Raw genomic sequence first — 16684 nt, 5'->3', positions numbered from 1 at the left:
AGCTTCTCCGAGGCCAACAAGATCTCATTAAAATCTCCCAGCACAACCCACGGTAAGTTGTCGTCGTCACTCAAACCCCGGAGAAGATCCCAGGATTCATGACGATCTGCTGCACCTGGATTGCCGTAAAAACTTGTGAAACGCCACCGCAAGAGGCCGTCTCCCTCATCAACCACTGCATCGATAAAACGGGCCGTAGAAGGCTGCCGTATTTTGAGCGTAACATCGTCATTCCAGAACAAACCCAGTCCCCCAGCCAGCCCAACGCTCATCACGCCTTCTGCATGATCAAACCCTAGGTTACGCTGTAATCTGTCGAACTCCTCTCTTTCTCTGATTTTCGTTTCAATAAGAAATACCAATTTCGGCTGATGTTGTGAGATTAACATCTTCAAAGCACGCCCAGTGGAAGGATTACAAATCCCTCGACAATTCCAGAACAACACATTCATGGCCATTAGACACCTTTCAGATCAAAGAAACCCTAGGTTTCCGATCGCAACCTAGCTCCGAGAAACTAGGTCAATTTAAATAACCTAGATGCAAATAGGTACTTCTCAAGAGTTACATAGCATGATTTGACAAATAGTTGATGTGTGTAGGTGACATGACATGACACTTAAGATTGAGGCCACAAATCATTTTCCTACTTAATAATTAACGAGTAGTTTTCAGAACTTAAGCTTGCCTTTTAGAATGACGGTTTGTGTGTGTGGTGAGTGAAATTCACATGCATTCTCCATTTTACAATTCACACTCTATTTTTTTTTTTTTTACTTTTTAAAAAAGAGGATCAAAGGATTTCACTTCTACCTCTATGGTGACTCGAACCCATGATCTCGATCTTACGAGTGAGTGCTCTAACCACTGAGCTAATATTTTCGTTTTTAGTATCTTAATATTATATTGTGGACTATAAAATGAGAAGTGTGAATTTCACTTTACTTTGTGTATATTTGAATGAATTCAAAGTCTGTATCAATCCTAATAATTAGGTTATCAATTTCTTTAAGTGGATGCAAAGTTGGTGAGATTCTCAAAGTTATCCCTTTTTTTTTTTTGCACAATCACTTAATTGATCAAAATCTATAATAAAAAAAAAAGGAAAAAAATGCAAACAGTACCTGACCTTTGACCCATTAGTAACTTTAGTACTTGACAAAAAAAAATCACTTTAGTACCTAAAGTTCGACCCCGACCCAACATTAGTACCTGAAGTCGTTAACTCCATCACAGCGGCGTTAGTCAACTAACATAACTTGAAGGACATATTAGTAATTTCAACTCTAATGTTATGTTTTTTTTTTTAGTTTCCACGCACTCTCTTCTTCTTCCTTTCTCGCTCTTTGCAAATTATGGTTGATTTGGATTAGAAAGCAAAATGGTCTCCTCACTCCTCAGATATACCCAGCAAATTACCCAAACACTACAACAAGCTCCATCATCTGTTCATCCCGAGTTCTAGTCAAATTGAAGTTAGATCGATTAGGCTTTGATCCACCTCGTAGCAGCCTCAAATTGACGCCGACGACCTCATCTACAAGACCGGCTTTGGGTCTCTCCTTCCCTCTATTGAAAGATTTCATAGTCTTCCTTTTTTTTGTTAAACCAAATCTCAAACAAAGCCTCCACACATCCTCTCAAATTCAAATTTGAATTCCAAATTCAGTTTAATTGAAGTCATATCAGATCACGAAGCTAAACCTCGCAACGATGTGGTACTCGAAAATGAAGAAGAAGCTCTGATTCCTATCAGAGCTCACTCATCCGAGGCAATCTCAGATCCCTCTGATTCTGTACTTGTCACTGAGATCGAATCCTCGGACGGAGACGAAGAGAGAGCTCCAATTTTTCTGCATTGATTATGAACTCCAGCTCGATCTTGTACTTCATCGGAGACCAAATTTCTATCGGATTTGAGAGCAAGGCGAGAGGGAGAGAGAGAGTCTTGGTGAGGCTCAAGGATCCGGAGCTGAGAAATTTTATTGGTAATGGAGGTAATTATGATGGAGAAAACAAAGGTAGGTTGAGACAACGAAGTAGAGGTTTCTGATGTACTTGAAGCTATGTATCAATAGGCAAGGTACTTGTATTGTGTCGGGCTTCAAATATCCGGTACCAAAGTGATATATACTTCGGTTAGTTGGCGCCAAGAAATAGATTCATTGTGATTGAATTGGCGGGAATAGTTGAATGGACCAGAATACCCCTCGAAGTTTGCCAGGCGGCTAAAGCCGTAACAGCCAAAAGTGTTTCAAGTACTAATGTTGGGTCGGGGTCCTGAAGGAATTGTGTCCTAAAACAATCATTTTGATGTAATTATTATTAATCAAAAGGGCAAGTTTATTGTTCATTGCTTATATTTGATATTTGATTGAACAAGGTCCAAGGAATATGAGTTAAAGATAAAGTAATCTAAAGAGTTAGATGTGTGAGACCTTTACTCTTTCACACTCTTATCCTAAAAAGTTCCTAGTCATAGGATTATCACTTGGACATTGATAATCCGGAAAGACTAGCACATACTATGTATGCTCAATATGGAGGATGATATGTCTCTTGTCATTTGTGTAGAGACACTAATATAAGTATGTGGGTGCTCTTAATTTAAAGAGTACACTGAACGCGATCATTAGAGTTCTTGTATGGAGTCTTACTTACATGTCAAACTTGAACTCTAAATTGCAATAATACAAATTAGTCCTTTGACCTGAGACACCATAGTTGTCTTATGAGTGAATGGATTATCTCTTGATGATGCAATAATATTGTGTCCCTTAATGGATATAATAGATGCATTCATTGGTATAATCAATTCGGTCATGGAGACATGTGAGTGTACAATAAGGAATCTCTATCCTTAAGTAAATAAGGTGTATGTTCAAAGATGTGATTCAATGAGTCTTTGGCCAAAGCATTGAATGAGATTAAAAAGGAGTTTTTAATCACATTCTAAGAATCACATAAGAATGAAAATCACATTAGGGGATTGACATATCAATTCCATACCCCGATGATGTGATTTAGAACATAGTGTTAGAGAAGGACCGTATTGTATTGTAATTCCAATTGAATAGGTTCTTTGTCATTCTACATTAACTAGGGTAGTCATGATATGTTGCAAGACGTCACTCATGACTTGTGAAGTCCCCGAGGATTAATAAACATTTATAATCCTAATAACAAGGGAGAATCAAAAATGGAGTTTTTGATTCGTAAACAAAATAGAATGGTTTCTATAAACTTCACTGCCTTGTTAATTAGAACCTAAGAGATCGCACACCATATAAGTGGATCCTTGAGATTGTATATGAAGAAGATTAAACAAGAGTTGGTTATGACCAAATAATTAATTAGATTTATTATTTGGACATAATTAGGTTTTTCGGGTAAAACCGAACCTATTGGGCCTAAACGATTGTCGGGCTTTTCGTGTGGACTTGGGCTTCACTAAATGAGATTTAAATGAAAGCCCAAGACACATTTTTAGTGCCCAATAACAAGTATGGACCAGCCAAAATATTGGCTTTATGAAAGTCAATATTTTCTTTTAGTAATTGGAGTTATTTCCTATTATATAAAAGTGAAAGCATGGACAAAGAGAATAAGTGTGTCTCCACACTATTATTTTGAGATTTTTTGAGAGAGAGAGAGAGAAAGAGTTCTTTCTTGGTCCATTACAAAATTAAAGGAAAGAAGAACACTTGCATAATTTCTTCTTTTCTTTCATCTTTCTTCATCTCTTGATTCACTTGGTGAAGATCCTTAGAGGCCATATATTTTTGTGGCTTTACTTGTTACATCAAGGAGGAGATTACAAGCACAAGAAGGAGTACAAGAAAGAGTTCTTAATTCAAGGTGCTTCAAGGTGGAGGAAACACACAAAAGGAGAGATCAAGGAGAGGAACTTTGGTGGTTCACTTGGATCGGATTAAAATCACGCTCCGGGTGAGTAGAACATAAACTCCCTCTTTGTTCTTCCTTACTATGCATGCTATGTTTATATACATATCACAATAAGCCAAGATCATGGGTTAAAGGAATGGATTTTATGTTTAGTTAGTAGTTTAATGGTTAAACTAATTCCGCACTAATTAAAAAGTTTTGAAATCCATCCATTCCTTCAATTGGTATCAGAGCCATTGGCTTAATTTTGATATGTTATAAACATGGCTAAGTATGTTGGTTGATGTGATTTTCTTAAGCTTAGAGTAATATGTAATTTAGATCATAAAATTTGCTTTATCATAAAAGTTATGAAGCATGTGATGTAAGGTAGATTTTATGATAGCTAGAAAAAGTTTTCTGGAAATTACATGTAAGAAGTGGTTTAAGTTTTATGAAACTTTGATGCATATGAGATATGTATTAAGGGATTCTATATGTTTCTTAATTAAGGTGTTAATCTTAGAAACATGTTAGATTATATATGCTTTAGGGTATGCATGATTTTTGGCTTCAAAGATGAAGTAAACAAGTGTTCAATGGAAGAACACAAAGCTGAAATTTTATTTCCAGCTTTGGAACATGTCTAATCTAGTTATGAACTAGCTAATTTTTCATGGTGTTTGTTTTTCACTTTTGATCCATAAATTCATGAATTCAAATTTACCTAATAGTTAATGATGACATAAAATCATTTCCATGTTTCCCTCACCAAAAGGTTGGTAGAGTTAGTCATCTTTACTATTAGTTTCTCTAAATTACTCACCAAAAGTTGGAATGAGATAAAAGACATGTCTCCCTAAATCACTCACCAAAGGTTGGTGAATCATGATGTAAAACATCATCCCCTAAAACACTCACCAAAAGTTGGTGATGCATGATGTAAAACATCATTCCCTAAATCACTCATCAAAAGTGATGTGAGACATCATCCCCTAAATTACTCACCAAAAGTTAGTGTTGCATGATGTAAGACATCATCCCCTAAATCACTCAATTAATTTACTTGCATTAAATTAAAGTAATTTAGTGGTTAATTTATTTTGAATAAGTTAATTATGCTTGTTTAATTAACCTTATTAATCTTGGTTAATTAAAGGATGATTATGGACTATGGCCTAATATAATTGAGCATGAGATTGGCCGACTATTCATTTTGAATGAATGTGGTTATGTAATTAAAGTAGTTAATTCCTTTGGGCTATGTAATTAAAGTAGTTAATTCATTTGGTTGTGTAACTAAGTAGCTTATTTAATTTATTCAAGTTTAATTAAATTAAATGGGAGCTTGTATGCCCCTCATCCACTCTTGTAATCGAAGATGGAGGCACATGAGGATGATCCAAAGAAGAAGTTTGAAGTCATCAAGCCTTGAAAGGAGTTCAAGTGCAAAGTGTAATAGCTTAGCTTAGTTATTTAATTCTCGTAATCGTTACGCGTAATTAAAATCAACCACCCAAACATAACCTTGATCCAACATATTGGCTCATGTTGGATCAAACAACAAGTCCATAATCATCCTATGTGACCTATTATAATTGCATGTTCATTGCACTTGATCAAGTAATTTTATATTTCCCATGATTCCATTTGAAAAATGTTTTTGATGAAATCAAATTGTTTTCTGAAAACAATTAGTGGGAGTATTTTATTATAGATCAAGTATAATGAATGTGTGATTGCATTAGGATCAAAGCAAATGCAATGTGATTGTTATTAATGAGATTATTAAAGATGAGACCTTAAAATTCCCTCAAAGTGATATTAAGTTGAAAAACGAAGAAGTCATTATGAATGCTTCTTTGTGGCCTTCCAACATTGTAATCTCCTAGTAGATGTTCTTGCATGTGAATATCATTCCGAACGGAGGTATTTCTTGCTAGGAGCATTAAAGAGAGGTTATTCAACATTTGATGTTGTAAGGTAGGGACAAATCTTGGTCAATATTCTATTATGATGAGATTTAATTTTTGATCTCTATACTTACATGAGATGTTGGGTATAGCTTAACTAGAGTAATTTATCAATATCCTATTATGGTGAGACTTAATTACTTTAGAGGCCAAAGTTATGGATATTCACATTTGATGTGATTGGATAAGAGTATCCTCTCATGGAAATTAAGTTGACTTATAGTTCTATTATGATGCGGTTGGCTTAATGAAAATGAGTCTTCCATACTCACTAAGAGTTTTAATTTATACTCTCGAATTCCTTTGAGGGATTTGGAATTTGTTAAAATAGTGAGAGGGTGCCATTTGATTCTTAAGACCCGAGTCACTTGGTTTTAAAATCAATCTCACTTCTTTTATTTTATGTTATGTAGACTGCAATATGTCAGGACATCCTATCACCAAAATTCTCAATGAAAATCGTCTTGAGGGCCCAAACTTCAATGACTGGCTCCGCAATTTGAAAATTGTATTGACATTCGATAAGATCGCTTATGTCTTACAAAATGCACCTCCTCACACTCCATTGGCTCAAGATGCAACCGATGAGCAACGTGTTGCTTATCAAAAGCATAAGGATGATGACACGCAAGCTAAATGTGTTATGCTTGCATCCATGAACTCACAACTTCAGAAGCAACATGAGAATATGGATAGCGCCAGTTCTATATTACTTCATCTCACTGAATTGTTTGGTGAGAGAAATAGAAATGTGCGCTTCACAGTAGTCAATGAGCTTGTTAAGACAAAGCATGTGAGGGGTGCACCTGTTCATCAACATGGTCTAAAAATGATAGGCCTTATTGAGCAAATTCAAGACCTTGGATTTGCACTTGATGCGGAGCTAGCTCAAGATCTTCTTCTTTCCTCCCTAGATGATTCATTTTCTCAGTTCATAATGAACTATAATATGCAACAAATGGATCATACTCTTTCTGATCTTCTCAATATGCTAGTAACAGCTGAGAAGCAAATTAAGAAAGAGAGTGGGAGTGCGGCTATTATCGCTTCTTCTTCATCCAGTAAGTCCAAATGTAAAGGCAAAGGGAAGAAGAAACAAGTGATAAAGCCTAAGGGAGTAGTCCAAAAGAAGAAGAAGAAGGAACAAAAGGAACCAAAAGGTATTTGTTTCTTTTGCAACAAAGATGGGCACTGGAAGAGGAATTGCAAAGCTTATCTTGCATCCTTGAAGAACAAGTCTTCAACAGAAGGTATGATCAATGTGATTGAATCAATATTTACAGTTAATAATACTTCCACTTGGATAATTGATTCAGGTGCATCCCACCATGTTTGCACTTCGTTGCAGGACCTAGTGGGAGCAAGGAAGCTTAAAGCTGGAGAAATTTCCCTACGTGTAGGAAATGGCACAAGAGTTGATGCCAAAGCCGTGGGGACTTATATTTTGAAGTTACCATCAGGAGATACATTGGAGTTAAATAATTGTCTTTATCTTCCTATATGTATAAAGAACCTTATCTCCATCTCCATGCTTTTGAAGGATGGTTATAGAGTAGTTTTTGATAAACTAAGTGGTTTTGTATCTATTAATGAACGCATGATATGTCATGCTAATATTATTGATGGTCTCTTTCATCTAGCTTTAGATGGTAGTATTAACTGTATGAAGGAAAATGCTTTGGGATCTAAGAGAACTCGAGAAACGGTTAACCCCATTAAGATGTGGCACCTTAAACTTGGTCATATTAGCCAAGATAGAATTCACAAATTATCCAAAAATGGATACTTAGAGTCATTAGGATCTGATCCTATGCCTACTTGTGAGTCTTGTCTAAAAGGAAAAATGACCAAGTCACATTATGGTGGACAAAGAACAAGAGTTAAAGAACTCTTAGGCCTAATACATACTGATGTATGTGGCCCCATGTCCACTATTAGTAAAGGTGGATTCTCATACTTCATAACCTTTACCGATGACTACTCTCGGTTTGGTTATATATACCTTATGAAGCACAAATCTGAAGCCTTTGAAAAGTTCAAAGAATTTAAGAATGAAGTTGAGAAACAAACCGACAAAAGTATTAAGGCTCTAAGATCTGATCGAGGAGGCGAATACTTAAGCAATGAGTTTATTGATTATCTCAAACAAGAAGGCATTGTTTCTTCATTAGCTCCTCCTGGAACACCACAACTCAATGGTGTCTCTGAAAGGAGAAATCGAACTTTGTTAGACATGGTTCGTTCCATGATGAGCTATACTGATCTACCTATATCCTTTTGGGGATATGCACTTCAAACAGCAATTTATTTGTTAAATAGAGTGCCTTCCAAGTCCGTCCCTCTTACACCATATGAGATGTGGCATGGGAAGAAACCAAGTCTCAATCATATTAAGATTTGGGGTTGTCCAGCTTATGTCAAAAGACTAGAAGCAGGCAAGCTTGAAGCTAGATCAAGCAAGTGTTTATTTGTGGGATATCCTAAAGATAGTTTAGGATATTATTTCTATCAACCTGAAGAACAAAAGGTGTTTGTTAGCAGGAATGCCACTTTCCTTGAAAGGGACTATGTCCTTGATGGAAATGTTGAGCAAATGATAGAACTCAAGGAAGTGTCCAACAAGCCACAAACTAACACTTCATTTCCCATTGAACAACTTCCTGTACCAACTATAACACAAACTCCAAGAATATCTAGTAGGATCCGGATACCTCCCAGAAGGTATGGTTTGTGTCATGATAGCCTTGGGGAGTTAAATCTCCTTGGTGACAATGAAAACCTGTATGATCCTTCTAGTTATAATGAAGCAATGTCAAACGTTGACTCAAAGAAATGGCAAGAAGCCATGGAATCCGAGATTGACTCTATGTATACCAATCAAGTCTGGACTCTCGTTGACCCTCCACCTGGTATTAGACCAATTGGAAACAAATGGGTCTTCAAGAAAAAGATAGGCTCAAATGGTAAAATAGAAACCTACAAAGCTAGGTTGGTGGCAAAGGGCTATAAGCAAAGAGAGGGCATTGACTATGAAGATGTGTTCTCTCCTGTTGCCATGGTTAAATCTATTCGGATATAAGCAAGCTTCAAGGAGTTGGAACATCCGTTTTGATGATGCAGTCAAATCTTTTGGTTTCACACAAAACATGGATGAACCTTGTGTTTACAAGAAGGTCAGTGGGAGTGCTGTTGTGTTCCTTGTACTTTATGTAGATGACATCCTACTCTTTGGGAACGATGTAGGAATGTTATCTTCAATTAAAGTTTGGTTGTCCAAGACCTTCCTTATGAAGGATCTTGGAGAAGCTGCCTATGTACTAGGAATAAAGATCTATAGAGACAGATCAAAAAGATTAATTGGATTATCTCAATCCTTGTACATAGACAAAGTGCTGAATAGATTTCACATGGAACAATCTAGGAAGGGTTTTCTGCCTGTCAGACATGGCATTCACATTTCTAAGAAAATGTGCCCACAAACGATTGAGGAAGTGCAGAAGATGAGCAAGATCCCATATGCATCTGCAATAGGGAGCCTCATGTATGCGATGCTATGCACAAGACCTGATATCAGTTATGGCGTAAGCATAACTAGTCAATATCAGTCCAATCCAGGTTTAGAACATTGGAATGCTGTTAAGAATATCCTTAAGTACTTGAGAAGGACTAAAGATTTATTCCTCGTTTATAGAGGTGGTGATTTGCAATCAGAGTTGCAAGTGGAAGCATTCACAGACTCAGATTTTCAATCTGATGTGAATGACAGAAAATCCACATCAGGGTTTGTCTTCACCTTGAATGGAGGTGCAGTAAATTGGAGAAGCTGCAAACAAAGCGTTACTGCAGATTCCACTACTGAGGCAGAATACATTGCAGCTGCAGAGGCTGCAAAGGAAGCAGTTTGGATGAAAAAGTTCATCAATGAACTTGATGTGGTTCCTACCATTGAGTCACCGATTCCACTTTACTGTGACAACAATGGGGCAATTGCTCAAGCCAAGGAACCAAGGTCTCATCAAAAATCCAAACACATCGAAAGACGTTTCCATATCATAAGGGAGATTGTTAATCGTGGAGACGTTAACATTCTCAAAGTAGCATCTGTTGATAACATATCAGATCCATTCACTAAGCCTTTATCACAAGCAAAGCTAGAACAACATCTTGAGAAGATGGGTGTACGTTTCATGGCTGATTGGGTTTAGTACAAGTGGGAGATTGAAGGAATTGTGTCCTAAAACAATCATTTTGATGTAATTATTATTAATCAAAAGGGCAAGTTTATTGTTCATTGCTTATATTTGATATTTGATTGAACAAGGTCCAAGGAATATGAGTTAAAGATAAAGTAATCTAAAGAGTTAGATGTGTGAGACCTTTACTCTTTCACACTCTTATCCTAAAAAGTTCCTAGTCATAGGATTATCACTTGGACATTGATAATCCGGAAAGACTAGCACATACTATGTATGCTCAATATGGAGGATGATATGTCTCTTGTCATTTGTGTAGAGACACTAATATAAGTATGTGGGTGCTCTTAATTTAAAGAGTACACTGAACGCGATCATTAGAGTTCTTGTATGGAGTCTTACTTACATGTCAAACTTGAACTCTAAATTGCAATAATACAAATTAGTCCTTTGACCTGAGACACCATAGTTGTCTTATGAGTGAATGGATTATCTCTTGATGATGCAATAATATTGTGTCCCTTAATGGATATAATAGATGCATTCATTGGTATAATCAATTCGGTCATGGAGACATGTGAGTGTACAATAAGGAATCTCTATCCTTAAGTAAATAAGGTGTATGTTCAAAGATGTGATTCAATGAGTCTTTGGCCAAAGCATTGAATGAGATTAAAAAGGAGTTTTTAATCACATTCTAAGAATCACATAAGAATGAAAATCACATTAGGGGATTGACATATCAATTCCATACCCCGATGATGTGATTTAGAACATAGTGTTAGAGAAGGACCGTATTGTATTGTAATTCCAATTGAATAGGTTCTTTGTCATTCTACATTAACTAGGGTAGTCATGATATGTTGCAAGACGTCACTCATGACTTGTGAAGTCCCCGAGGATTAATAAACATTTATAATCCTAATAACAAGGGAGAATCAAAAATGGAGTTTTTGATTCGTAAACAAAATAGAATGGTTTCTATAAACTTCACTGCCTTGTTAATTAGAACCTAAGAGATCGCACACCATATAAGTGGATCCTTGAGATTGTATATGAAGAAGATTAAACAAGAGTTGGTTATGACCAAATAATTAATTAGATTTATTATTTGGACATAATTAGGTTTTTCGGGTAAAACCGAACCTATTGGGCCTAAACGATTGTCGGGCTTTTCGTGTGGACTTGGGCTTCACTAAATGAGATTTAAATGAAAGCCCAAGACACATTTTTAGTGCCCAATAACAAGTATGGACCAGCCAAAATATTGGCTTTATGAAAGTCAATATTTTCTTTTAGTAATTGGAGTTATTTCCTATTATATAAAAGTGAAAGCATGGACAAAGAGAATAAGTGTGTCTCCACACTATTATTTTGAGATTTTTTGAGAGAGAGAGAGAGAAAGAGTTCTTTCTTGGTCCATTACAAAATTAAAGGAAAGAAGAACACTTGCATAATTTCTTCTTTTCTTTCATCTTTCTTCATCTCTTGATTCACTTGGTGAAGATCCTTAGAGGCCATATATTTTTGTGGCTTTACTTGTTACATCAAGGAGGAGATTACAAGCACAAGAAGGAGTACAAGAAAGAGTTCTTAATTCAAGGTGCTTCAAGGTGGAGGAAACACACAAAAGGAGAGATCAAGGAGAGGAACTTTGGTGGTTCACTTGGATCGGATTAAAATCACGCTCCAAGGGTGAGTAGAACATAAACTCCCTCTTTGTTCTTCCTTACTATGCATGCTATGTTTATATACATATCACAATAAGCCAAGATCATGGGTTAAAGGAATGGATTTTATGTTTAGTTAGTAGTTTAATGGTTAAACTAATTCCGCACTAATTAAAAAGTTTTGAAATCCATCCATTCCTTCAGGTCCAAACTTCAGGTACCAAAATGACATTTTTTTTTTGTCAGGTACTAAAATTACTAATGGGTCAAAAATCAAGTACTATTTACATTTTTTTCCCTAAAAAAAAAACAAGAAGATTAAAGAAATAAGATTGCAATTGGAGAATACAAGTTTGTACGAAGAAATTTTTGATAATGGAACTCTCAAATATAATAATCGCAACACAAAGTAATTTTCTCTTACCAAAGAGAATGACGTTGGTTTTTGCTGGAAGCTATTTTTCTTCTCTGCATGCGACTTCAAATTAAATGGTGTATGGTTGCCCTTGCTCTCCTTAAAATTTGATTTTTCAAAAATAGAAAAACTTCCTTAGGTTATTACTAAGCCTTGAATAACACACCTCACAGTCTTATTTACCTACTTACGTAATTTTTGTTGAATTTAAATCTAACAATGGAGAATAAATATTTTCTTATTATTATCTACCCTGTGATTTATATCTAATGACAATTAAGTATACCTGGTGTGGTGTGTTGGTCGAATGGCCTAGTCTGGAACCCCCAGGTCTAGCGTTCGAATCCCAGCTCCATCCTGTGGCCAGCAGATTTGAGGGACCCTTTGGGTTCGTGCGTCTGCGGTGCAGTGGATTAGTCTGGCTTTGCCAGGCTTTTGCCGCAATGTCGGTGCAGGTGTCCTGGCGCTGGAATACCACTGCATGGGTGTGTGAGTTACTAACAACTAACCCGATCAAAAAAAAAAAAAATATACCTGAGTAGGAAATGTACTGAGCAAGTGAACATGATTAATAGAGCTGAATCTCTCTAATGACCATCTTTTGTTTTGGTTAATTTAAAACTAGAAAAAACACATCAATTAATGGGTGTGAATAATTAATTAAATGGATGAGAGAAATTTATTAAAAAAAACAGTTAAGAATTACTACGGATAGTGGGAAGTTTTTCATGAATTTCGTGAGAAGTTTTTGCACGTAAGTGAAATTATCATTTTACATAACAAAACCTACTCTCTTAAATATAGTTGATTACGTGTTAATTTATTTAACAAGAGAAAAGAAACTTTTTATTTTGTAATAATGAATGAAAAAACCGATCCGTGTTATTCTCGATGGGAAGACAGGAGGCCCGGAAATTCCGGTGAATGGCGTCAGAGTAACTGATAAATAACGGTAAACCGCGGGAGGAATCCGGCAGAATCCGACACGTGTTTCGCAACAAGGGTAAAGAAAAAGGAGCTTCCGTCACCGACAAACAAACACGTCACATGGAGTGGTCACAGGGGCCCCACACAAGCTTTTAAGTAATTTTGGTTGGTGGGCACATGAGAAATTGCAAAGGGTTTCCGTGTATTTTTGACTTGTCCTTCAACAAGACAAGAGCCAGGACTTGTGAGACTCCACCCCTACACGGGGGAGACTTTGAGGCTTTCCTTCCCCTTTCCTTCCGCGGCTCCATCGATTGACATGATTAGACATTATAATTATCCTAAAGTAAAATGAGGTTTCTACTGTTTATTTAATAGTGTTTAAGGTCGCTAGTTATAGAAGGAAGTTCAATCGTATTTAAGGTCTCTTTAGCTTTATGAAAATTAACAGTAATTTCTTTGCCAATGCTTCAATTGAAGAAAATTATTCTTTTACATCCAGAAAAAAAAACATCCCAAACATTAGAATGATTGAATTTCCTTTTTTATTGTCTCAATTCCGCAAATTAAATCAGATGTAAGAGATAAAGCTAAAAATACCCTAGGGTTTGGTATAGTATTGTCATGGGTGAACCCTATAATGAGGCACAAAATACTGATAGGGGTTGAAACTTCTCGTAATCACAATGACTTCATCATTTTGCATGTTCTTAGAATGAGGTTTTTTTATCCAATTCGCTTTGAATTAGAGTTTTGTATTCATTTATTTATAATCAAATCTTCAATATAATGTCACGCGTGATCTAAATATCTACATCTCAGTTGTTGGCATTAATCAACTTCTAGACACTATAGCCTATAGGCTTTACCTTCAGTCATATTTATAGAGGAGTAGGTAACCGAATATCACTGCTAATGTTCACAATCAAATTCAAAGTAATACAAAAGGGATGGAGGGAAAGAAAAGTAAAACCAATATTCTATAAATGAAAAAGGAAAAAAAAAAAAAAAAGGAAGAAGAAAGAAATGTGGAATTGACAGGGTCGGATCCGGACCGACCGCGCGGGCCCATGCCATCAGTCGCAAGGGCACAGAAATCACAAAACACACGCTTCTATCATACACCTTCGACATGGACGAATCACAGCCGCACTTTTGAAACCACGTGTTCGAAAACCACTGGCTGCATTATTTTCCCACTCACATTTCAATATAAATAGGGCGAAACGCCCACGAAGCCAGTCTAGCCGTTTGTTGGTCGATCACATTCACTTTCGAACCACAAAGCATCAAACATGTCACCGGAAAATGAGCAACAGTCGCCGGCCGGATTAAACTACGACGAGACGAAGCTGACCCTGGGATTGCCTGGCTCTGGCTCTAAACGTGGCTTCTCCGAGACCACCGTCGTCGGTCTCAATCTTGGGAGCTCATGCTCGTCGTCAACAACTGTTGATGATGAGGTGAAAACTCATAGACCTCCAGCCAAGTAAGATTTCGATCCAACTAAAATAGTTTTGTTGGATTAACTACGTGAAACTTTGAAATGGGAATAATTTGAATTTTTGTGAATGAATATTTCAGGGCACAAGTGGTGGGGTGGCCGCCTGTGAGAGGGTCTAGGAGGAACCTGATGACGAGCTGCAAGTATGTGAAGGTTGCAGTAGATGGAGCTCCGTACTTGCGCAAAATGGATCTTGAGACGTGCAAGAGCTATCAGCAGCTTTTGGGGGCTCTAGAGGATTTGTTCTCCTTCTTGACCATCCGTATGTATCTGAATCTTATTTCTATCTGTGTATTTTTGTTACTTGGTTCAAACCCATGTCACAGTTTTCGTCTCAGATGTTAATGGTGGTTTTTATTACTGTTGCTGCAGGTAATGATACGAATGAGAGAAAGCTTATGGACCTTGCTAATGGAGTGGAATATGTACCTACTTATGAGGACAGAGATGGGGATTGGATGCTTGTTGGAGATGTACCATGGAAGTAAGATTTCGAATATTTAGTAACCATTTTATTGTCCGATTTATGTTGTCAGACTGTGAATCCGGATTGTGCGTTCAAAATAGCCTCACCTCATTGACGGTGCTAATTCACAGACGGACAACATAAATGAACTTGAGTTTTCTTGTTCATGCTTTTGACTAGAATATTATTGTGCATAGGTCCTTAACACTAACCCTTTTTCGGCTTTGAACAGTATGTTTGTGGAGTCATGCAAGCGCCTAAGGTTGATGAAAAGCTCAGAGGCGATTGGATTAGCTCCGAGAACACCTTCAAAATGCACAAGCAGCAGCTGAAAGACAAAGCCTTCTATAGTTCTATGCTAATCGAATGATCAATATATGCATGTACAGAGGCTTTTCTTCTTGATTAAAGAGTTTTAGTTAGGAAGACTAGTTGACATGAATAAGAGTTTGGTCTGTAATTATCTACGAGTTGCATTTCAATGCACTTGATGTTGTAGGCTTCTTCTCCCGTTTTTTGGTTTATCACACTTCATGTTTTACTTGGACACACAATACTGCATTACTGCGCTATATAAATCTTTATAATTCTTTTTGCATATCTTGTTTTCTATGTGGTTTCAGATGCCATATTATTCTCGAGTTTATTTTCCAATGTTCTTTTCTGTGAAAAACCATCTAAATGCAATCATAAACCAGGTTAATGGGAACAGATGACTCATATTTTATATGTTTGACGACAGAAATAATTGAGTTCGTGTCTCCAAATATCTTCTAGAAAAAAAGGTGGGGACTTGAGAACCATAAACCCAAAAGAAATGAAGGGCAATTATTCCCTTCACAATCCTTTCTGTTTCCAACATCATGTAGAATGTTAGAATTTCTTGGTTAATTGTCAAGTCTTCAAATCAAACCAGTTTCCAACATCTTCTACGCTAATGATGACTTTAAGAATTTCTGGTTTAGGAAATGGTTTAGGAAATAGAGATTGAGGGTGATGCCTTGGGAGTTATTGATGCATTGAGTGATGAAGAAGTTGATTTTGGTGCCTTGATGTGCCTTAATAGTAAATATAAAGCTTCTTCTTCAAAGTTTTTGAGTCTAGTTCCTGGTAGATCTGCACCATGGTTGAAGTTTGTAGGGCTGTTTGAGCTTGTTTGTTGGATTTATTTCTTTGGGCCCGTTTTGGGTCTTTTGCTTGTAATATAGTTCTTGTTGAATAAAAATCCTTCCATCATCAAAAATGTTTTGAGTCTAGTTATTGGATGTATTCTTCTAGAGTTTGTAATAAGGCCATCCATTGTATGACAAAGGTTGTTCTCAGTTGTAATTCATCGATGGTTTGGGTTGGTGTTGATCCTTCATGGCTTACTCCGATTCTCCTTGATGAAAGTTTTCGGTTGTAATTGGGTTTGTTTACCGACTAAGGTTTTAGTGAGGCCAATCTATCATTTTGTAAGTTACCATTTCAATTACTACCAATGAAATCCTTATTTTTTATTACAAAAATGTAATTATCAATTTTCCTGCAATTAAGCCACAAATTGGTTCCACAAAAGCAACAAAATCAAAATGCTTTACAAAACTTCATCTTTAAGCTGTTTCAGAAAAGTCAAAAACAGCAAAATGGGTTTTCAGAATATTGCTTCTTT

General features: G+C 36.5%; 1 protein-coding gene across 1 annotated transcript; it reads left to right on the top strand.

The window, feature by feature from the left end:
- Positions 1-14294: 14294 nt before the first annotated feature.
- LOC133725168 (auxin-responsive protein IAA17-like) lies at positions 14295-15631 on the top strand. Its single transcript, XM_062152299.1, has 4 exons — positions 14295-14552; positions 14648-14829; positions 14940-15051; positions 15266-15631. The coding sequence occupies exons 1-4, from the start codon at positions 14359-14361 to the stop codon at positions 15363-15365; spliced, it is 588 nt and encodes a 195-aa protein (XP_062008283.1). The 5' UTR covers positions 14295-14358; the 3' UTR covers positions 15366-15631.
- The last annotated feature ends 1053 nt before the right edge of the window (positions 15632-16684 follow it).

This window comes from Rosa rugosa, chromosome 1 (genome assembly GCF_958449725.1).
Source record: "Rosa rugosa chromosome 1, drRosRugo1.1, whole genome shotgun sequence".
In the NCBI taxonomy this organism is placed as follows: Eukaryota; Viridiplantae; Streptophyta; class Magnoliopsida; order Rosales; family Rosaceae; genus Rosa; species Rosa rugosa.
Note: the sequence above shows the minus strand (reverse complement) of the source record. Positions and strands in the feature narration are given on the sequence as shown.